At 31.6% G+C, this 23762-nt stretch overlaps 1 protein-coding gene across 1 annotated transcript; it reads right to left on the bottom strand.

Annotated features, from left to right (window-relative positions):
- Positions 1 to 537: 537 nt before the first annotated feature.
- On the bottom strand, positions 538 to 23615 carry LOC111714679 (glucose dehydrogenase [FAD, quinone]). The gene is made up of 23 exons (XM_023489833.1): positions 23553 to 23615; positions 20312 to 20426; positions 19683 to 19735; positions 17410 to 17453; positions 16705 to 16741; positions 15773 to 15834; positions 13956 to 14027; positions 13762 to 13861; positions 12660 to 12764; positions 12128 to 12211; positions 11611 to 11676; positions 11111 to 11173; positions 10886 to 10931; positions 9719 to 9813; positions 9169 to 9282; positions 8140 to 8225; positions 7429 to 7525; positions 6865 to 6961; positions 6178 to 6261; positions 5991 to 6049; positions 5410 to 5470; positions 4424 to 4515; positions 538 to 4122 (listed from the first exon to the last, which is right to left on the bottom strand). Exons 1-23 carry the CDS (start codon positions 23613 to 23615, stop codon positions 3967 to 3969), a joined length of 1851 nt encoding a protein of 616 aa, XP_023345601.1. The 3' UTR covers positions 538 to 3966.
- Positions 23616 to 23762: the final 147 nt, after the last annotated feature.

The raw sequence follows: 23762 nt of genomic DNA, 5'->3' as shown, positions 1-23762 counted from the left end.
ATAGAGATAAATTCTGCATAAATCCGCAATTTATGTATTTCTGAAGAAAAAACTGCAATAGAAAATTGTCAATTTTAAAATAGTTATAGATATATGAGGATAATATCCATTATTTAAAACACATTAATTAGAATAGATATAAATGTTGACATGATTATTTTAATGGGACGTTTCTCTACAAAAGTTAACGAAGCATTTGTTTACTGCTGCAAGAAAACACGAATATTATCAGACATCAGAATTGAACACTTTTAAATCTAGCAAATTGACTTCTTACGCATTACTGATCAGATAAAGGTTTCTAAGGTACTGTTGTGATTCGAGCATGGAGGATCGATTGAACTTACAATTGCAGTAAACAAATCATTCAGATATTACGAACAATAATTTTTCGACGCATTCGTATATAGTGGATATTTCATAATATTTTCTTATTTTTCATGATCTGAGAGTTACTTTTGAAAAGCGTTTATTTTTCGTATACCCCTTTACATTTTTCGCGAACACTCCCTTTGAAGAGGGACATGCCAAATACACATTTATCCTATATTTATTATTTAATAAACAATGTGAAAGATACGGTCAGGTTTTCATCTTATTAATACTAAATTATGTAAAATGTGTTCTTCGTTTGTAATAAAATCCACAATTGCACCTTAGAATTAGAAAAAATTTAAAATAATTGATTTTCAAAGAGAACAAGCATCGATATCTCATTCATTTATGAAAAAAGCTTAAAAGGGTGCAGTTGTTAATGGGTCGTGCCCTTCAATTGACATTAGTTGATAGTCCTTTTAAGGGTTATAACATCATTACAAACTTCAAGCCCTGTCTAAAAATTATTAAGAAAAAATATTTTATTTTATTTCTTTAATATATACAAAATGACTGGAGCAACAAACAAGTTTATGGAATGGGTAAAGTACAAGTAATAGGTCCCCCCAATTGTTTAAGGAATGGGTAAAGTACAAGTAATAGGTCCCCCCAATTGTTTAAGGAATGAGTATAGTACAAGTAATAGGTCCCCCCAATTGTTTAAGGAATGAGTAAAGTACAAGTAATAGGTCCCCCCAATTGTTTAAGGAATGGGTAAAGTACAAGGAATAGGTCCCCCCAATTGTTTAAGGAATGGGTAAAGTACAAGTAATAGGTCCCCCCAATTGTTTTAGAAATGGGTAAAGTACAAGGAATAGGTCCCCCCAATTGTTTAAGGAATGGGCAAAGTACAAGGAATAGGTCCCCCCAATTGTTTAAGGAATGGGCAAAGTACAAGTAAAATAGGTCCCCCCAATTGTTTTCTTTACCTTTCTACACTTTTTAAAATAAGTATGGCAATATTTTGAAAATTTAAAATTAAAAAATAAACCATTGCATTTATCTTAATAAAATTGAAATAAAAAATGCTTGATAAATAACAAAACATTAAGAACAAGATTTATATACAACAAATTGTACAAAAGGTTTGAGCTAGTTTTCAGAACTGTACAATTATACAACGATACAAACATAAAAAATTAACTATATATACAAACAATTAGGAACATCTGTATGCACGTACATATAAAGAGTCAATATTTAGACGCTAAAAATTAAAATTCTCGGATAGAGGAATTAAAACATAGGGAGAGTTATTAACCAATTGTAAATACACATATTTAGTACTTTCTTTTTGGCTCAAAGATGTTCATGAGGGCACAAAAATAAAAACTTTGCCTAGCAGACATTTTGGACATGACAGGCTCTTCAAAGAAACTACAAATGGCTAAGTCAAGATCCTAAAATCATAACTAAGGGACTGTCTGCGTATTTAGAAAACGATAAACAATCCCATTAAAAATACAAAATTAGATATATAAGAATTCCACTGTTAAAGATATTTAAGAAATGTTACAACAAAATTAAGTTATGTAAACATGAATATAAAAAATTAATAAAATAAATAAAATTATTTGAATAAGAATTTACACGAATATTGGGAATAGTATTTCAACCATCTTCAATATTAAAGGGACTGTAAGCGTAATTTCTAGTGACCCTCCATTTAATGATGACAATGCTCAATTCACAACGGTACCCTTACAATCTTTATCTGATCATTAATGCGCAAGATTGTAAATGGGACAAAGTCATTTTTGCATGGATGGACGGTTACGTGAACTTATAGTCCCTTTAATGGTAAAAATTTACTTTAACTTATACTTAAGTTTGATTTAAAGGTTAAATGCTTTTGTCAAAACTCCAAAGAGTGAGTTAAAAGGTTAATAAAAATAGAGTGTCGTTGTTTAATTTCTTGTGGCCAATTATAAACAGAGGACGGTGGTAAATTCACAACGGTACCATTTATTAAACCTTTATCTGATATAGTAAACGGAGAGATATTGTAGTTTTCCAGAGCTGTTTCAGCATCACAAATCCACAGTTCACTTTAAAAGGGTAACCACGATAAAAAATTATAGATTTTCAGAGAGAAAAACATTACTATGTTTTTAGCATTGATCAGGGTACCGTTGTGAATGCGGACCCTCTTACTTTTACGATTTCATAACTTTTAGGATTAGTTAAGATTAGTAAATAATTATAAATTGAAATGTGCTCACATGAATGACACCTAGGAATAAAAAACATGTTTAAAAGAGACGATAATGCCATTTTAAGTGACCCTCCATTTAAAGTGGCATAACCGATTCACAATGGTAATCTTTAAACCTTTGTTATTTGATAAAGAAAACGTTCCTTAAAAATGATTAAAAAGGCCCCGTTGTGATTCGGTATCGTCATACTTGAAATAAAGTATCACTTATATGACGTGTACACTCCCTTTAGTTCAGTCAAATGAGATCAAGAATATTTGCTCCACAGGAAACTAAACACGGAAACAAGAAAATCAATCATTTTGTTATAAATATCTAACTTAACGAAAACATTTCTGAATAACAACAATTTGTTCGAAATTACGAAAATAATGTTAGGTACATAAATATTTGCGAGTTATAGCTAATATTCTGTTTATAACTTTCAATCAAACTGTATAATTCTGAAATGCGTTTAAGTTTGATATTACGAAAAAAATGTTAGTTAATTCTAACAGCGCGTAAACAGAAGTCAGTCAGGAAGAGTTCTGTAGTGAATTACTGCAAAGTTGTTGTTTGTTTGCGGAGTTTAAGAAATAATATAGTTTATGGTTTCCAAAGGAGCACTGGTAACTGAGAAACATTATAATAGTATCAATAAAAACATAGTAAAAAAAACAATATTATAATAATAAATATTTCACAAATCATAGTTTCAGGAACTTAAAAACATTTACAAATATAATACCTAACAATAACGATAAGGATAAAATGTTTAAAATAACATTTTTTAAGTAGGTATGTTTTTTAAAATTTAGTAATAATTTTTTTCATATGTTTGCTGTCTATTTCTTCTGTATGTTAAAAGTTCTACTGTTTTGCATTTAAAGTAATGAAATTAGTAAAATGCGTAAAAAATCATGTTAAACTTAAAAACAAACTATTCTGTAGTTTTTACAAAGACTAGGATTTTTGTATTACAGTGTTCTCAAATAAAATGTGGATACAAAGACGATTTTGACCTCAAGAATATGGTTTACCATAAATTAACAACTTCTATTGTTGTCGACTTGATAATTTTTCAAAATATTTAATTTGTCGAGCTATATAAAATCTATCAATGGCCGATTTTCACCGTCAATTTTGGATGCTTTTTTTCTCACTTATTTCTGGTGACCACTGTCCACTATATCTCTAATTAGTACTGGAGCACCTAATGTTTTGTCTTTGTAACCTAATCCAATGTTGGATACACAGATATCATGTCACTTTATTTTATTGTCTGTGCAACGTTGCACGTAGAGGATATTTGAGCATTGGTCATTTAATTGAGCGCGGTCACAAGTATGGCAGATGACTGAGGAGATAAACGGTCATACTGGTTGCATGACCGGGGTTAGTGTAATGATCTTGTGTCCTCTCCATATGTTGAATTTGAATATCTAGTGCTGTTTACATGGCTAAATGTGTCCGGGTGCCCGGTGTCCAGTTTGACCGGCCAATTTTCTATTTGATCACCAACAGATCTCCGGAGAACATGCGCATGGTGACTCTGAAATCAAATTATTCTTTTAAAATCTTGCAAATTATTTTTGGCACAAAAATTAGCTATGCCAATTGCAAATCTTCTTCCAAAAAGACTATTTTAAAAAAATCAATTGAAAAACAATTAATTTTTAAAATGTGACGGGTATGCAAGTTTAAAAAAAAATTTTGCTTAATTTAAAAAAAATCAATTTCTTTATTTTATATATTGGACTTCTTTGAACATTGTAAATACATGGGATTTTTAAAGCTTTAATAATGCAAANCTGGCAAATTATATACTTTTATTATAAATAATATATATTTACATGATGAAGTGTATCCTGGAAGAAACCCCAGTCAGCTTTTATCATATCACTCGCTTTCTCAGCAATCATAATCGTTGGAGCATTCGTGTTTCCTAAAAAATAATATTAAAGGGACTGTAGACGTTATTTCAAGTTAACCTTATATAAAGTGTCATGTCTGATTCCGAACAGAACCCTTTAAACCTTTGGCTGATCAAAGATGAATGAGATATGCTTGATTTTCTTGCTGAACATTAATTTTTTCAATTGTGGTCCTTCTGTAAATGTCAGTAATTGATGCATCAGAGACAATGAGATAAATGCTACATGCTTAACACAGAAAAACGATAACAACTTCATCTTGTTATTTCAGATACAGTGATAGCCAGAAAACTCTGGAATAGGAAAACGACTTCTAGACTCAGGTTATGAGTGACTTTAAATAATACAGAAAACATGAGGCAAAACAATAGTACAGTGCAAAAGACCCATTTCACTTAATTAGTGATTTTACAACTTACTATTAGAGCTTTTTTCTTTGTAACATCATCAAATGCACATCACTAATGCTTTAATGTCGTCTTTCTATTCTACAGTTTTCTAGTTATTAATATAGATAGTGGTTTCAATGGTAAATAAATAATAAATAATAAATAATAAATTTCAATTGAAACTTTAGTTCCCTAAAGTAATATCTAATAAGATATGTCTCTCTGTATTTTGATCATAAATACCAATTAATTTTCTAATATAATAATTTGAACATAAATATTATTATTTCTTTGTTTACTTGATAACATCAAAAGGGGGTACAAATATGGATGCTGTAGAACCATGATTGCTAAATTCCGATTAACAGTACTTTATTCTGTACATTCGAAAACATTTGAAGTACAAATAATGGGACGTTTTATGTATGCAATTACGCATCATTTTCTAGTAGCTGTGCTTCCAGCAATCATGTTTCCAGCAATTAAACCTGCAATTATATATATATATAAATCTACCTGAAGGAATGGTTGGCATTATACTCGCATCAATAACCCTGAGTCTAGGTATTCCATAAACCTAGAAAATCATTAGAAAAAATAAGTCAATCCTTGTCCTTTTTTCCCATCATGACACATAGATCCAGACTGCAATGATAAGTTGCATCAATTGACTGGGTTGACTTTTAAGTGTCGCAACGCCTTGGTCTTACATCACTAATTCACTTTTTTTGTAGCCCTAGATATGTTTCATTTAAAACGATCAAGCAATTACTTGGTTTTAGTTTTCAATAAATCATCGTATTTTGCGTGAGGGCAATCAAATCCAATTTAATTTGGTAGCAGCAGCTTTATTTATCCCATTTCATTTGTAATTACTTCCTTTCGTTGAAAGAAATTTTATGACAACGAAGACGACAATTTTCGACTTAATATCGGTTATTACAAAATAAATATATTCGGTTAATATTGAGACAAACTGTTTGATTATCAAACCAAAAAAAAAGAAAATTTTAATTGACAATAAAAAAGTAACAAGATATTAAAACATAAACAGGTGGTGGTGCCCAGGGGGGAGTGGGGATAAGAAATTTTTTTACCTTTAGTTCATGATTTACCACGGATCCGGGGTCTGAGGGGGGACCCATCTTGGCTGTTCCTATAATAAAATAAAGTGTTTTTTTGGTTGAAACAATAATTAATTTAAGATTAAAAATATAAAGAAAAACTAGTGAATATCAGCTACCCCTCCCCCCCCCGTCCCTCGTGAACCTAAAGAGATCAAACCTGAATGATGATAAATTGTGATAGTAAACTGTCTACAGATACACTCCCAATATTCATCCGACCAAAGATCGGTGTTTTCGCAACCTGGTAAAAAGAATAAAAAAATATTGAAAATAATTTCATTATAGTCGATTTAAAAAATAATAGTAAAATCTTTTTCTGCGTGGTATCATTATCATTATGACTACTATTCTCTATTTGGGCACCGTTGTACAGTCCGTTTTTAAACATTCAAAGCTATTGGCTTAAAAGATGCAGTAAAAGAATTTCCGATTTCATACAACGTTAAAACCGATAATGACTTCCCTATAAATATATAAAAAATGTTCACAACAATTTTACCACTTCCATTAAAACAACCCGTTTTGCTTGATATTGTTGTTTAGGATAAAATTTTTGCACAGTTTAATAATAGACATTTTTTGCACAGTTCAATAATAGTAAATTTTTGCACAGTTTAGTAATAGCAAATTTTTGCACAGTTTAATAATTCTAAATTTTTCGAGCATTGCATTTAAAGTTAATGTTAAAAACATACCTATAAACGAAGCCCATCATTACCTGGAAGTGGGCATCTGAAGTCTATGTTAAAAGCAGACCTCTAAACGAAGTTCATCATTACCTGGAAGTGGGATTGCATCTGAAGTCTATGTTAAAAGCAGACCTCTAAACGAAGCTCATCATTACCTGGAAGTGGGATTGCATCCCAGAATTTTGACCCCAAACTCTCAAATGCTTTTGTTTGAGCCAGAGCCAACGCTATTTTTACTCCCTCCACTAAAACCTTCAAAGCAAAATTCAAGTTAAAAACACAAATTAAATTTTATACAACAATGCACAATTTCTGAAAAAGAATAACATGTGGAAAAGAGGGGAAAATAAAAAGATAATAAAGAAAGAAAGATCGAGTTGTATACAATGAGAACCAGGTAATAGGAAGACATCATGGAAGCAATAACAACCGTTTTATTAGTGACTTACTAAATCACTTATTTAGTGAAATGGGCCTGTTTACACTGCACAGTTGCGGTGTCTCAGGTTCATTAGACTATTTAAAGTCATAACGAGACTAAACGTTAAAACGAATAAATGACTAAATATTTCGGAATTTTCGGGTTCTTAGTAGCTATATATGCATTTCCTTATATATATATATATAACTAATTCCCCCTTCAACACCCCCCTTCCCTTTCTCAATTTTAACCAAAGTTCTAGTTTATATATTTATTTTTCTTCCAAATTATACTGTACCTTGATATCGTCTGGATGTGTAAAGTATCCAGCATAAAATAATGGTTTATCGAACGGATTCGAGGTTCGAAGCATTACTCGTCCACGGGATTTTGGCCTGAATTATAAATAAATTGTCATACATTATTCGATTTTTACGTCAAAATTACATTTCGTCAATTTAAAATTGGTCAATCTTTAACAATATGTCAACTACTACATTTCATCCCACTACATTTAAAAACTAAATACTCAAATTCAACTCCCGTCAAATCACTCTCAGAGACTTGTCTCATATTTGTCTTAAGCCAACTTACATTTCTGAAATGAATTTTTTGTTTCATAAAGATTGGAAAATTACGTAAGTATCATAGCATAGATGGCCTATGTATCTTTGTAGTCTGTACGCTAGAGGTCTATAAAGTATACCTGAGTACCATAGGATAGATGGCCAATGTACTCTGTACGCTAGAGGTCTATAAAGTATACCTGAGTATCATAGGATAGATGGCCCATGTACTCTGTACGCTAGAGGTCTATAAAGTATACTTGAGTATCATAGGATAGATGGCCCATGTATCTCTGTACGCTAGAGGTCTATAAAGTATACCTGAGTATCATAGGATAGATGGCCCATGTATCTCTGTACGCTAGAGGTCTATAAAGTATACTTGAGTATCATAGGATAGATGGCCCATGTATCTCTGTACGCTAGAGGTCTATAAAGTATACCTGAGTATCATAGGATAGATGGCCCATGTATCTCTGTACGCTAGAGGTCTATAAAACTGCCACATGGTGTCGGATATTCCAAAAGACTGAAATAAAGATATATTTATAACAAAGGAATGTTAAATTAAAATATATTTTGATAGATAATTGTCTTAAAACATTTTTTTAGAAAGTGAATATTTGCAAATTATCTTTTTTCCATCTCATAATCTGAGTTCTTTTCCTTTATGTCCATTTGAAAGCCCAAATTTTTATTTTGAATAATCTTTTTGCTTGTTTATCTTCTTGTTATTTTTACATTTTTTTAATTTTTTTTTTTATCGATTTTGATGGTTATTATATCGTTAGAACTGACGAGGGTCAACCCAGACCGAAATAAATTTTCAATAAATGTGGAACTAACATCTACTTTTTTACTCTACAGAGGTTTGGTCCATCACCATCACTGAATTTTAGATTAAACCTATATCATGACTCCATGCATAAAAGAATTATTGAGAAGAACAAAAATGTTTTGAATCTCCAGTGGCATGAGCCAAAAATTTGCCTTTCGCTCGCTAATGCGTAAAATCACAAAGGTCACAAAGTTGTACCTGTGATGTAAATTTGAAGGAAGTAAAGATAAAAAACTACTGGGAGGGTGATTGCACATGTTCAACCATATATTTAATTATTTTCCTCTCAAGAAAACAATAATTTCCACCGTAAGTTAAAGAAAGGTTGTTGGCACGTTTCATATAGAAAGAACATTTTAAAGATGAATATTTAAAGACACCTGCCCTGTCTACGAAATGTTTTATAAGAAATGTCTAAAAACAAAAATAGAAACTTTTAAAACTTCAATAATGTTCTTATTGGATAGAAATGAAATTTGAAATGAAAACAACAAAAAGCATGAACATTAGACAGTTAAGAAGCAGCAAACATTAATAATAATTTCGACATTAAAATTTATAAAGTTTTTTTCCTATTTCGGTCGAGGAATAATATGTCTGAGGCCGTTATAAATTTAACAATTGTCTGACTAACCTTTCTAACTTGTCTGCCACCGTCTGATCCTGGAGTAGCGGAAGCAAAATGGAATTCTATATCCGGCCAATCCTTGCTCCTGTTTGTATACTTGGTAGGAACCCAGGCTAAACCCTTAATTTATCGTTCATTGTCATTTAAAGTACTGTACTGGTACTAGAACTGTTACCTGTACTGTACTGTACTGTACTGTACTGTACTGTACTGTACTGTACTGTACAGTACTGTACCGTACAGTACTGTACAGTACTGTACAGTACTGTACTGTACTGTACTGTACTGTACTGTACTGTACTGTACTGTACTGTACTGTACTGTACTGTACTGTACTGTACTGTACTGTACTGTACTGTACTGTACTTGAAAACTGCTAGAAAGTGAAACTATATATAAAGCTACGTATGTAGTCCCTTGAAGGGTGAAAAAAAAATCAGTTAATGTCAAAAATTAGAATTTTAGATTTGTTGAGTTCAAAATTCATAATTTTCAAATTTAGAATCAGAAGTTAGAATTTTCAGATTAAATAATAGTTTATAATTTCAAGACCTACCTCTACTCCTCCTAGCACAGTGAGGGGTCCTGTACCAAATATTGCATACTTCAGAACAGAAGGGATGTTTTCATACCGGGACTGCACCAACGATACTAAACAAAATAAAGTTTAAATCATTTATTTATTTAAAAAAAATGATTTTCAATGATCTAAATGGCAACTGCCAATTTATTTCATTCAAAAGTCTACTTTTTTCTTCGTTTATTAAGAAGAATTACTCTTCAATAATCCTTGGAAAAAAATTAGGCTTTCATTAATTACAGTCGTCGTCGTATATATCAATAAAATAAAGACGACTTTCAGTTTCAATGTTTGATTTCTACCAAGCTTTCAAACAGTATGGATACACATAAACATGGAAACAAAGAGAAGCTGTAAATTAACAGCTTTAAATCAAATCAAGAAGCTATGGCTTATCTAATTGCTAACTTGTAAACTTGTAATTTGAAAATTTGCTATAAATCATAAGTCGTCTTCATTGTATTAATATAAACGCCGACCACTGCAGGATTTAAAAACTGAGTAAATGTACGCCCAATTTTCTCATTCATTAGAGAGTAGAAAGTTATTTTAAAGACCAATAAAAAATAGATAGAAAAAAATCTGCTGTTCGTGTGATATTTACAAATTACAAATCATGCTATTTAACGACAAATTCTTATTTAACAATGAAATTTCATGAAATTTAATCTAAATCGCATTCATTTAAATAAATATTTTGCCACTATAGTAACTATTGGTTTTTACCTAATTTTGTGACTCTTTCTTATGGTCAATTTAATTTACTATTTATATTCCTATTTAATTGTAGAATACCTACATATTTTTCAATCTAATTTTGAGACACCTTGTCAAACAATTCAAAATACAATAATATTTTGGGACACCATAACATAATAATAAGTATTAATAGATGTGCCTTTTTTATTTTTACTTGATTTTGGGAACATAACAGACTAACGTTTTTTTCTAACCTAAATTTGAGACACCTTGCATAGAACTGTTTAGTTATCTTGTTTATTAATTTAATTTTATTACACCTTGTACATTTTTTAAGTACTCATATTTTTATAAAATTTTGAGCGTACTTTCTTTAAATAAATAAATTTCGGGAATAAATAATTTTTAACTAATTCCTTATTTTGGGTCACTTTTATATTTTACCTGGTTGTTCTAGGGTGAAAGCTAATGCCCCTGTTCCATAATGGTCCTTAAAAATATATATTTTCAAAAAAAATTTGTTTTTAGACTTCAATAACCATGACCTCGTTATTTAGAAAATACCATTTTAAGAAATAAAATTTCTTAAAAAATTATCAAAATGTTGGTTAATTTTTGAAAAATACACGTAAAAAAATGACGACATTAAAAAGAAATTGAAAAGCTTACCATAAGATTGTATCCCACAGGGAGATTTTGCCGGACAGGAATTCTCAAATCCTCCAAATGATCCTAAAACAATAAACTATGTTAAAAAAAAAATTGCTAAAAAATAGCTCACTTAATTTTTTTAAAGATTTTGGAAGTGCCTAAAAAGATTTTTCAATTAAAAAATATGGAAGGCTCATAAAATAGATTTTCCAGTATTCACTGAGAAAAAAAAAACATAGAGTAATTGTAAAGAGTAAGAATTAACACTGTAAAGCATGTGAAGCGAAGCTGTCTGAACTTTAATAAATCTCTTTTACCTGTGGTCCTATTCCACTGTAAAGCATGTGAAGCGAAGCTATCTGAACTTTAATAAATCTCTTTTACCTGTGGTCCCATTCCACTGTAAAGTATGTGAAGCGAAGCTGTCTGAACTTTAATAAATCTCTTTTACCTGTGGTCCTATTCCACTGTAAAGTATGTGAAGCGAAGCTGTCTGAACTTTAATAAATCTCTTTTACCTGTGGTCCTATTCCACTGAGCATAAGCAGTTGCGCAGAGTTCAGAGTTCCAGCAGACAGAATAACCTAGGATAACAAGTGTTTTAGAGTTTTAAAAATTTATATTTTACGCTCGCTCTCTCCTCCTGGAAAATGTACTTTGGAATAAAATTTCGTTGTTTTCAAGAATTTATGCTTCACACATAGTTTCCCCTATCAATTAGAGAATATGTTGTAGAAGATATTTTTATCAAAAAAGAGATACAAAAAAGCAAGGAATAAAAATATTATAAAATATTAGTATTTAAAGGGGCTGTAAACGTAATTTCAAGTGCCCCTCTAAATTGACATAAAAAATAAAATGATAACTTTTACGCTTTTTTTCGAGGATGACAGAGAATTACTTATTTTACTGACTGGAAATTGGGTGCCTTTTCCGCAGAAACTCTTTAATTTTATTTGAAAAATATTCTAATATTCATTTACAGGGAATCAGAGAAAGTACGTAAAGAGTCCCTTTAATAAAAACAATTCTCACCTCTTTCTTTGCAACAATTGTATACAGTTTATCATATCGTTTAAGTTTGATACCGTATGCAGTGTTATGCGAATCCATCAAAATCTAAATTAAAACAGGTAAAAAAAAACCATGTTATTACCTAAAAAATAATTGATAATTAGCCTCCTTATTTCTACTCTCATTGATAAATACTCTCCTTGATAAATACTCTCCTTGATAAATGCTCTCCTTGATAAATACTCTCCAGCTCTCCTTATCTCTACTCTCATTGATAAATACTCTCCTTAGCTCTACTCTCATTGATAAATACTTTCCTTAGTTCTACTCCCATTGATAAATACTCTCCTTAGCTCTACTCTCATTGATAAATACTCTCCTTATCTCTACTTTGATTGATAAATACTCTCCTTAGCTCTACTATTATTGATAAATACTCTCCTTAGCTCTACTCTCATTGATAAATACTCTCCTTATCTCTATTCTCATTGATTAATACTCTCCTTATCTCTATTCTTATTGATAAATACTCTCCTTACTGCTTTTCTCTCACCTTGAGTACATGGGATTCCATGGCGATATGAAGATTTTTCCTGTCTCGTATAGGTCGCAAGAAAGCTTTAGCTGTCGAACATCTTGAACCTCGACGAATTGTTCCCTTAACAAAACTTATTTTAAACATATTTCTAGAATAATGTTTGTTGAAAGATGTTTAATATCATCGCTATAAGCAACTTAAAATAGTTATATGATAAAATGAGCATAGCAGTCAAAAGGAACTGAACACTCGGTACACATAATAATTCCTACAACTTACAGTACCAGTTTAAATAGTCGAAATATAAAAATTTACTGGTTGCCAAGTATAGCGATTAAAAAAATTTTGTTTATAGCGAAAGTTTAGTTTATTCTTCTTAATAAAGACTTATGCTGCTGTGGATTTTCAATCAAAACAATTGTTTAATGCGTAATCACTAATTAATCGGTGGAATCATAAAACCAGTTGTTTGCCTGTGGAATCATAAAACCAGTTGTTTGCCTGTGGAATCATAAAACTGGTTGTTTACCTGTGGAATCATAAAACCAGTTGTTTACCTGTGGAATCATAAAACCAGTTGTTTACCTGTGGGATCATAAAACCAGTTGTTTACTTGTGGAATCATAAAACCAGTTGCTTACCTGTGGAATCATAAAACCAGTTGTTTACCTGTGAAATCGTAAAACCGGTTGTTTAACTGTGGAATCATAAAACCAGTTCTTTACCTGTGGAATCATAAAACCAGTTGTTTACCTGTGGAATCATAAAATCGGTTGTTTACCTGTGGAGTCATAAAACCGGTTGTTTACCTGTGGAATCATAAAACCAGTTCTTTGCCTGTGGAATCATAAAACCAGTTTTTTACCTGTGGAATCATAAAACCGGTTGTATACCTGTGGAATCATAAAACCAGTTGTTTACCTATGGAATAATAAAACCGGTTGTTTACCTGTGGAATCATAAATCCAGTTGTTTCCCTGTGGAATAATAAAACCAGTTGTTTACCTGTGGAATCATAAAACCAGTTGTTTACCTGTGGAATTTTAAAACCGGTTGTTTACCTGTGGAATCATAAAACCAGTTGTTTACCTGTGGAATCATAACACCAGTTGTTTACCTGTGGAATCATAAAACCGGTTTGGAATTCTCCATTACCATCTCGGTTCTGATATCCCATTTCTACCCCAGCAGCTACAAACGTGGTTGCCAGTGGAGTTCTAAAAAAAGCAGTCAAATATTTTTTCCGGAATTAATTACAAATAAAAAAACATATTTATTGAACAGTCTCTTTATGAATTTAGGTAATCCTACCTCCAGGGAGCTTCTTGTACCGTAAGGTATCCTCCAGATTTATGGTATGGCGTTGCGGCTAGGTAAGGGTTTCTAAATTCAAATAAAATATTAAATCAATTATTTTTATTTCTTCCGAAAATGTTTTTATATGTCGTTTCAGCTTCTAAGCCCTCACGTTAAAGAGAATATCAACGTAATTTCAAGAAGCCTTCACATTTGAGAGTCACATTTGAGAGTCACATTTGATGCACAATTCTACCCCTAAAACGTTTATCTGATCGCCGCGCTTTTATATCTGTCATAAAAAGGGTAAATTTGTGAATTTCCTTTCTTGTTTTTTAAGCATACTTTCGCAAGTTTTTGCTTTGATAAATACAGGGTGTCCCACGAAACATGACAGTTGGTAAATAGTTTTGAATGTCGTCTTTCGTACACTATATTACATATTAATGGCTGTTTGCAGGTTATTTCGTTTAAACAATCTTTTGCTCAAGTTTATTTTACTTTGAAATTAATCTTACCATAATATGACTCCTATATAATATTTTTATTGTTGTCTTTGGTATTAAACAAATTATGGAAGAAGACATTCTAAACTATTTACCAACTGTCATGTTTCGTGGGACACCCTGTATGTGAAAGAAACCGTATATTGTGAATCGGATATGGAACTCTTTATTCCGTCGAAAGTCCCTTTACAATTTTATAATGAAGGAAACTGAAATTTTATAATACGGAAACTGAAACTTTATAATGACGGAAAATGAAATTTTATAATGACGGAAACTGAAATTTTATAATGACGGAAAATGGAATTATATAATGACGGAAACTGACATTTTTTAATGACGGAAACTGAAATTTTATAATGACGAAAAATGAAATTTTATAATTACGGAAATTGAAATTTTATAATGACGGAAACTGAAATTTTATAATGACGAAAACTGAAATTTTATAATGACGGAAACTGAAATTTTATAATGACAGAAACTCTTAAATTTTGTCTGTACGTATCTTATGCACTTTATATTGCAAAGTTCAGTGCCAGGCGTGCAGGATAAATTTAACTCTTCCACATTACATACACAATTCTAATGTTATTAAAATGTTATAAAAATATCCTTTATACTTTGATTCAAATCAAATTTAACTTTAAAAGGCCTAAATAATACAATTTATTTCCAAATTAAAGGCAATGTAGTCGACTAATTTTGCAGTGTCCACTCCAATTAAAAGAGTTCTATGTCTGATTCACAACGATACCTTCATCTCAGCAAAAATGAGAATGCTCCGATGTTTTCTCTCGGAAAGATCAATGGTATGCTCCACGTAAAAGCGAATTGCGAATTTATGCAGCAAAGAGATCAAGGAAAATTAACAGAATTGAACACATGCTTTAAGATAAAAAACGAATGTATATCTTTCTCATAGATTCTCAAATAAAAATTAGATAAGTGCTGATGTGAATTTCTTAAAATCAACGAGGTTATAGTGTATAGAGTGATGATGTACGCTAATCCTTATCAACGAGGTTACAGTGTGTAGAGTGATGATGTACGTTTATCCTTATCAACGAGGTTATAGTGTATAGAGTGATGATGTACGTTTATCCTCATCAACGAGGTTACAGTGTATAGAGTGATGATGTACGCTAATCCTTTACTAGTTGTATAGGCCATCAACTATACCGAGAGCGTACTGCATATTTGATTATTATAAGGAGATTATCATTATAAGTAAACAGCTGTAATTGTACTGTACAGCTAACTGAGCGCACAGGTAGAAAACTATCAACCACTTGTTTAAAATAGGATTGTCCCTAAAATAAATACCTGTTATCTTCAGATTTCAAGAAATAATGAAGCGCGTTTTGAAAACCCCAGCCTGGATTTCCCTAGATATTTAACATTATTTTAGAAAATAAACATTACAGAGAGACCCATTAAACTTTGGAATTTGATGACGACTGTTCGAATAAAGTTGTAATTTTTAATAAACCAATGTATCTTATAAGCTTCTTTTTACTCTATATCAACAGAAATTAAATGTAAGATTGCTGTTGCCTTTCTAATCCACAGTTTTCTGGGTTTCACTGTAAAACAACAGATATTTCATTTTCAATTTTGTTAGAGTAGTAGATAAAAACATTAATAATAAATATGCATTCCAAAAGAAGGTTGAATCAAAATAGTGTTATGCATTAAATTCATGTGACAGTTGAACGTTTCAAGAAATTGAAATATTTTCAACAAAAAATATGCCTCTAAAAGACTAGAGACTTAAACGAACGAATAATAGAAGAACGAAGAGGATAGAATGGCGTCTAGGGACTACAGCAAAGACAAATATAACTAATATCTCTATGAGTTTATATCATTCTTGAAGTACTTCCACAAAGACGAAAATACTGAATTTTCAGTAAGTCTATATCATTCTTGAAGCATGCTTCCACAAAGACGAAAATAGCTGAATTTTCAGTTAGTTTATATCTTTCTTGAAGCACTTCTATAAAGACGAAAATAACTAAATATTCAGTAAGTTTATATCATTCCTAAATATTACCACAATGAGGAAAATAATTGAATTTTCAGTTTGTTTATATCATTCTTGACTCACTACCACAAAGACGAAAATAACTGAATTTTCAGTTCTTTTATATCATTCAGGTTCAACGACTTCCAAAAATACGAATATAAAAATATCATTGTTCACGTTAATGGACATTATGAAGACGAAAATTTAAATAAAATGTCGTCTTCCTTACCTGAGCTTCCCAATCCTCGTAATCTTTCTTGTTCCCTCTGCACCATGAAAAATTAAAATTAGTGAAATCTAAATAAATTGGATAAAAATTGTTCTCAGAACGCTATTTCTTTAGATTAAATTGAAAAAAGAAACAACCTTGATTTTGAGAAATTTTACAAATATGATTTATAAAAGATAATAACAAAATAGCCCTAGTCCTGCCAATTCCAAAATGTGGTCTGTCTTTATTGTGCGTTTAATATATGACAATAATGTGACAATAATATGACAATTGCACAGTGGTTACATCACAGCAATGTTATAAACTGAAATTGAACATCAAGTAGTGAGCAGCAATAATGATGAAGTGTACAATATGTTTAATCAATAGTAAGTTTTTTTTGAATCTCAAAAAGATGAAAAGGTGTCTTTTCTTTTATTCTTAATTCCACTGACGAAATTATTTTGATAATAAATTGATTATTCATATAGTTGAATTAACAATAAACGTCGCTGAGTGCAAATGATAAAATGATTTCTAAAATAAATCTTTATAAAATCAGCTACTTTTCAGATTAAAACTCACTAGTCATCTTTTCAGAGCATACAAAGAAACCAGGATAGAATAAATGAATTTTGTATTTAAAAAATATATATAGGAAAATAACGATATAAGTAAAATTCCATGTATTGTGTAAGTGAAAGAAAAATTGAATAACTATACCTCACATAAAGCATGTAATTCAAAACAGAACTACCTCCCAAAACCTTAAAGAAACAAAAGTTGAAAACACAAATTCAAAATTATCTATATCGTTTTAAAGGATGAGTATTAATGAGTATGGATGAATATGGATGTATATTTATGCGTATGGATGAGTAGGGATTAGTGTAGACGAGTATGGATGAATATGGATGAGTATGGATGACTATGGGTGACTATGGGTGAGTATGGGTGAGTATGGATGTGTATGGATGAGTATGGAAGAGTATGGATGAGTATGGATGAATATGGATGAATATTAATGAATATGGATGTATATTGATGAGTATGGATGAGTATGGATGAGCATGGATGTGTATTGATGAGTATGGATGAGTATTGAGTAAGGATGAGCATTGAGTATGGATGAGTATGGATGAATATGGGTGAGTGTGGATGAGTATGGATAAGTATGGATGAGTATGGATGAGTATGGAAGAGTATGGATGAGTATGGATGAATATGGATGATTATGGATAAGTATGGATGAGTATGGATAAGTATGGATGAGTATGGCTAAGTATGGATAAGCATAGATGAGCTTGGATTAGTATGGATGAGTATGGATGAGTATGGATGAGTATAGATGAGTATAGATGAGTATGGATGAGTATGGATGAGGAGAAAGTATATGTAGAAGAGAAATGAAATTGAGAATTTGCCCTGAAGGTATAGAGCATCCTACCATCCTTCATCCACGACGTGGGAGTGATCATATCTCCAAATATGGTCATAAACACAGTCACTGCCAATAACTTTAGACAAGACACATAAATCATGAGTAAATATATTAAAAAGTTGACTCGCCCGGGGGTACTTTTATAGGATGGTGGATGTGGATGTGGGAGGGGGTGGTCGGGTCATACAAGTTACTTTCACATTTTCAATCATCGACGCGGTAAAACGGCAAAAACGGTAATTCCCCATATTTGGTTCTTTACGAATTTTGTAATACAGGGTGTCCCAATAAACATGCGAATTCAGTGACGAATTCGATATTTTCTTTTTAAATAATTCTTTGATTTAGTATAGTGATACCTACTGAGAAAGCTGTATTCTGTAAGAGTTTCGTCTGCTATGTTCACATTTTGTTTGTTTATTTTTTGTCTGCATAAGGGTGTACTTAGTAAAACAAGAAAATTGCAGTATACAAACAGAGTAAATTTGTCCGTCTTCACTGTTCATCTTGCGGAGACATTATAGAAACATCTTTACAGTCTTTTACCATTTACCCTTTTCATAAAATAAACTCTAGCAGACACAATTATATTATGGCTTTTGAAATTAGGTAATACAATGCTAATTCATAACAAAGACGATATATAATTCTTCATTGAATTCCCATGTTTATTGGGACACCCTGTAGATGATAGTTGAAAAATGTGTTAAGTTGAGAAAAAACTTAAAGGGATTATTCACGTAATTATAAATCAACCTCTATTTGTAAAGTGGCATTTCCGATTCTCAGCAGGTCCCTTTAAACCTTTGAGTGATTAAAATCAACAGTGATATCCTTAAATGTTTAGCTGAAAATTTAATGCAGTGAACAATGTAACACACCTAATCATCAGTAAGAAAATTGACGACATCTTCATCGTCCATGATTAGACATAAACATACTGTAGTGTGGTACCGTGAATCATACATGCTACATTAAGCGTGGTGTGGTACCGTAAATCATACATGCTACATTAAGCGTGGTATGGTACCGTGAATCATACATGCTACATTAAGCGTGGTATGGTACCGTGAATCATACATGCTACATTAAGCGTGGTGTGGTACCGTGAATCATACATGCTACATTATAAATGGAGGGTCACTTGTTATACATCTGCACTCTGCAGCCCTTTCAACATTTCAAGTTAGAATAATCTTATTAAAAGACCCGGCGTTGCCCGTGAAAAAAAAAATTATTTTGATTTTTTTTAGCTTTAAGTGTCCACATAAATTATCAGCCCATTCGGTCTAGCCATTTGGCTGGCTATCGGTGAAATATGTTGTTATGAATGTCTTGTTTTATTATATAGATGAAACATTGCAGATCAGTTTTAGTTTCAACAGATTTTGTAATTAAAAAAATTTATAAAAATCTGTCCAATAGCTGTCAAAGAGATGATTAAAATCCGTGTATTAGTTGTTCAAAATTCAAAACAATTCCTTCGAAATTCTTTTTTTAAGCTTGATACCAATGCAAATGCAGAATTTAGCTTGACTACTTCTTCAGTATTTACCTTTCCTCTCGGCCAATTGCATCGTTGATTTATATGTCCTAGACAAGCACGTCCTGAAAAATAACATTATTTTACTAAATTCTTTTTTTCTTTTTCAAAATACTAAATGTTTCACATTTATTCTGAGAAAAATTAGAATCAATGGAAATATAAACTCCCGAGGGATTCAATGATGAATCCGAGGGTGTAGCCCAAATAGTTTGTCATTATCATTGAATTCAAGATACTGGGTAAGCTTTATAAAAACATTAAATACACATTACTATTATTATTATCAAAGCCATCATTCAAGGAAATAGGGGTCGGGGCTCCAAAATTCAATAAATTTAATAGTTTGAAATTTAAATGTAGGTTACAAAGATTTTTAAGATTAGAAAATTAGAGTTTGACTTAAAGGAAGTTTTTGCGAAAAATCAAAGGGGGTATACAAATCTTGATATCGAATTCATGTTCGATATCGATCGCTACTAATTTCTAAATTTTATCTGTTGCCTTTATAAAGAGAAACTGTTTAAAAAACCTCTTATACCCATAGCCAAGAGCGCAGGAACCATACAAATCCACGAGTTGCATTATTCCACTCATTTCTCGCGAATACTCCCTGTAAGGCAAGTGCTAAATTCCTTTACCTGGTTGTGGTTCAGTTTTATATTTCCAGTCCATCCTACCCAGCTGTAGGTAGGCAGCTAGAGCAGGCACATCAGATATCTCAGTTTCATCCCCTCCTGCTTCAAGCAGTAGGATCTAGGATAGGATAAATTAGACCAGGATCTAGGATAGGGTAAATTAGAGTAGGATCTAGGATTATTAGACCAGGATGAAGGATAGGATAAATTAGACCAGGATCTAGGACAGGATAAATTAGACCAGGATCTAGAATAGGATAAATTAGAGTAGGATCTAGGATAGGATAAATTAGACCAGGATCTAGGATAGAATAAATTAGACCAGGATATAATTTAGACCAGGATCTAGGATAGGATAAATTATTTTACTGTACACTGTAATAATATTATTTGGTAGGTTTACTGTACACTGTAATAATATTATTTGGTAGGTTTACTGTACACTGTAATAATACTATTTGGTAGGTTTATTCGGTACACTGTACACTGTACACTTTACAGTGTACAGTGTACACTGAACCCGATGGTCTACATATGTATAGATTTTTCAGAATTAAGAAATTATAAAAAATGGAGAGACTATAAAGAAACTATTAAATAAAATAATATTTTGTTACACAAATATAGCTTCAAAACTGCCTAATTCAATTCATGAAACCGGCTTTCCGATACTGGGTTTCATGACGATACACTTTTATAAATTTCGGGCTCTATACAGTAGTGTATATATAAATACTGTACATTGTACACTGTACAATTTACAATGTACAGTGAATAATTAATACTTTACACTGTAAATTGTACAGTCTACAATGTACAGTAGTAGTTTATTGTGTACGGAATGTACAAGTACGTACTAAAATTGTATCTTTACATTAAATAGACGTATGTTTGAAAATGGAGTTTAAGAAATTTAAGAATTTTTTTTGTTTTGTTTAGGCAACGGTACTGTGGAGTGGTGGGGGAAGGGATGAAGGTTGTACATAAAAACTGCATTACCGTCGATAACAGGTAGTACAGTACAGTACAGTACAGTACAGTACAGTACAGTACAGTACAGTACAGTACAGTACAGTACAGTACAGTACAGTACAGTACAGTACACTCCAGTACAGTACAGTACAGTACAGTACAGTACAGTACAGTACAGTACAGTACAGTACAGTATAGTTGAATACAGTACAGTAGAGTACAGTAAAGTACAGTACAGTACGGTTACAGTTCATTACAGTAAGTTCAGTTAGGTTCAACAAGAATAATAGCCTAAATTATATGAGGTAATTATAGTCTATGTTTATTTCTTGAATAAGTGCAATATCAATAGATTACATTCCAAGTTTTCCAGTTTCGTGTGAAAAAAAGTTGTGTAAAATCACAAAATAATCCTTGTCTAGTTAAACATCTTTATAATTTACATAACAGAGCGGTTAAAGAGACTGCAGACTTAAATTCAAGTGATACAAAGTACAAATAGCGTTATGCGCACGATTCACATCGGCATTCGTCATTCCTTAAAGGGACTGTAAAGGAAAAATGAAAGGGGGTAAAGGAAGAAACCTGAGAATCTCAGACGCTGAACGATACATATGAGACATCAATCTGATGTTCCTGTCTCAAGAAATTGATATAAAACTGTGTCAAAATTATACGAAAAATCATAAATATACAAGATAAGATGTCTTATAGGTATCGTTCAACGCCCGAGATTATCGGGTTTCATCATCTTCAATTTTTCCTTTGCAGTGATTTTATCGGATGAATAATGACAAAAATATCGTCATTTTCTCTTCAGCATAAATCTGCGAATAACTTTTACAGGGAATCTAAAATGAAAATCATAAATTTTATCTAATATCTATATATTCTTTACTCTGATAAACGTTTAAAACGGATATTCCATTCTTTGAAAGGCCGGGTCACTTGAAATTAAAACGATTACCTAATTGATTGAAATATAATGTTGTGAACTTGAATACATGTTTCAACACATCAAGTTAATTTAAAATTTATTTCTTAGCCTTGCATACATTACAGGGTGTCCCAATAAAAAGGGAAGAAAATTGACGACTATTTAATCGTCTTTGATCTCGCGCAGCAGTAAAGATGAGCTGAGTTCTGAACACATACAAAATTGATTTCAGTAGGGTGTTTTGGGAAACCTTGCAGGATCCAAACTGACATTCTTTCTGTTAAATTCCTGTTTAATAGGTTTGGAACATTCTGGATTTAGCTTCAAGCTATAGCTTTGCTAATTAGATTCAAACATGGTCCAATTGTACTTTCAGTACAGAGACAGACATTTTTGCACAAAGAAGCTTTATTTTAATACTGAGACAAACATTTTAGCTTAGACCACTTGTACTTTCAGTACAGAGATAGACAATTTAGCATAGACCAGTTGACTTTCAGTACAGAAACAGACATTTTAGCATAGACAAATTGTACTTTCAGTACAGAAACAGACATTTTAGCATAGACCAGTTGTACTTTTAGTACAGAAACAGACATTTTAGAACATAGACCAGTTGTACTTTTAGTACAGAAACAGACATTTTAGCATAGACCAGTTGAATTTCAGTACAGAAACAGACATTTAGCATAGACAAGTTGTACTTTCAGTACAGAAACAGACATTTTAGTTTAAACAAGTTGTACTTTCTATACAGAAACAGGCATTTTAGCATGGACCAGTTGACTTTCAACACAGAAACAGACATTTTAGCATAGACCAGTTGAATTTCAGTACAGAAACAGACATTTAGCATAGACAAGTTGTACTTTCAGTACAGAAACAGACATTTTAACATAGATCAGTTGGACTTTTTGTACAGAGACAGACATTTTAGCATAAACCAGTTGTACTTTCAGTACAGAGACAGACGTTTTAGCATAGACAAGTTCTACTTATAGTATAGACATTTTAGCATAGACCAGTTGTACTTTTAGTATAGAGAAAGACATTTTAGCATAGACCAGTTGTACTTTTAGTATAGAAACAGACATTTTATTATAGGCAAGTTGTACTGAAGGAAACAGACCTTTTAGCTTAGACAAGTTGTACTTTCAGTACAGAAACCAGTACAGAAACAGACATTTTGGCATAGACATTTTGTACTTTCAGACTCAGTACAGAAACAGACATTTTAGTATTGACAAGTTTTACTTTCAGTGCAGAAACAGACATTTTAGTTTAGACAAGTTGGCTTTGTACAGAAACAGACATTTTAGCGTAGACATTTTGTACTTTCAGCATAAAGCCAGACATTTCAGCACAGTCCAGTCCTACTTTCAGATCTTGGACAGACATTTCAGCACAGAACGTTGTAGAATACATGAGGCACTTAAATCAGCAAATAATTCTTAATTTTAGTTCTTCAAACAATTTATTTAATGAATTTTCTAAATCTGTCAAAACATTAAAAAGAACAAATTTTCTCCTTAATTACAGAAATAT

The sequence above is a fragment of the Eurytemora carolleeae genome, unplaced genomic scaffold (genome assembly GCF_000591075.1).
Source record: "Eurytemora carolleeae unplaced genomic scaffold, Eaff_2.0 scaffold1626, whole genome shotgun sequence".
Lineage (NCBI taxonomy): Eukaryota > Metazoa > Arthropoda > Copepoda > Calanoida > Temoridae > Eurytemora > Eurytemora carolleeae.
This window is presented reverse-complemented; position numbering and strand designations above follow the sequence as displayed.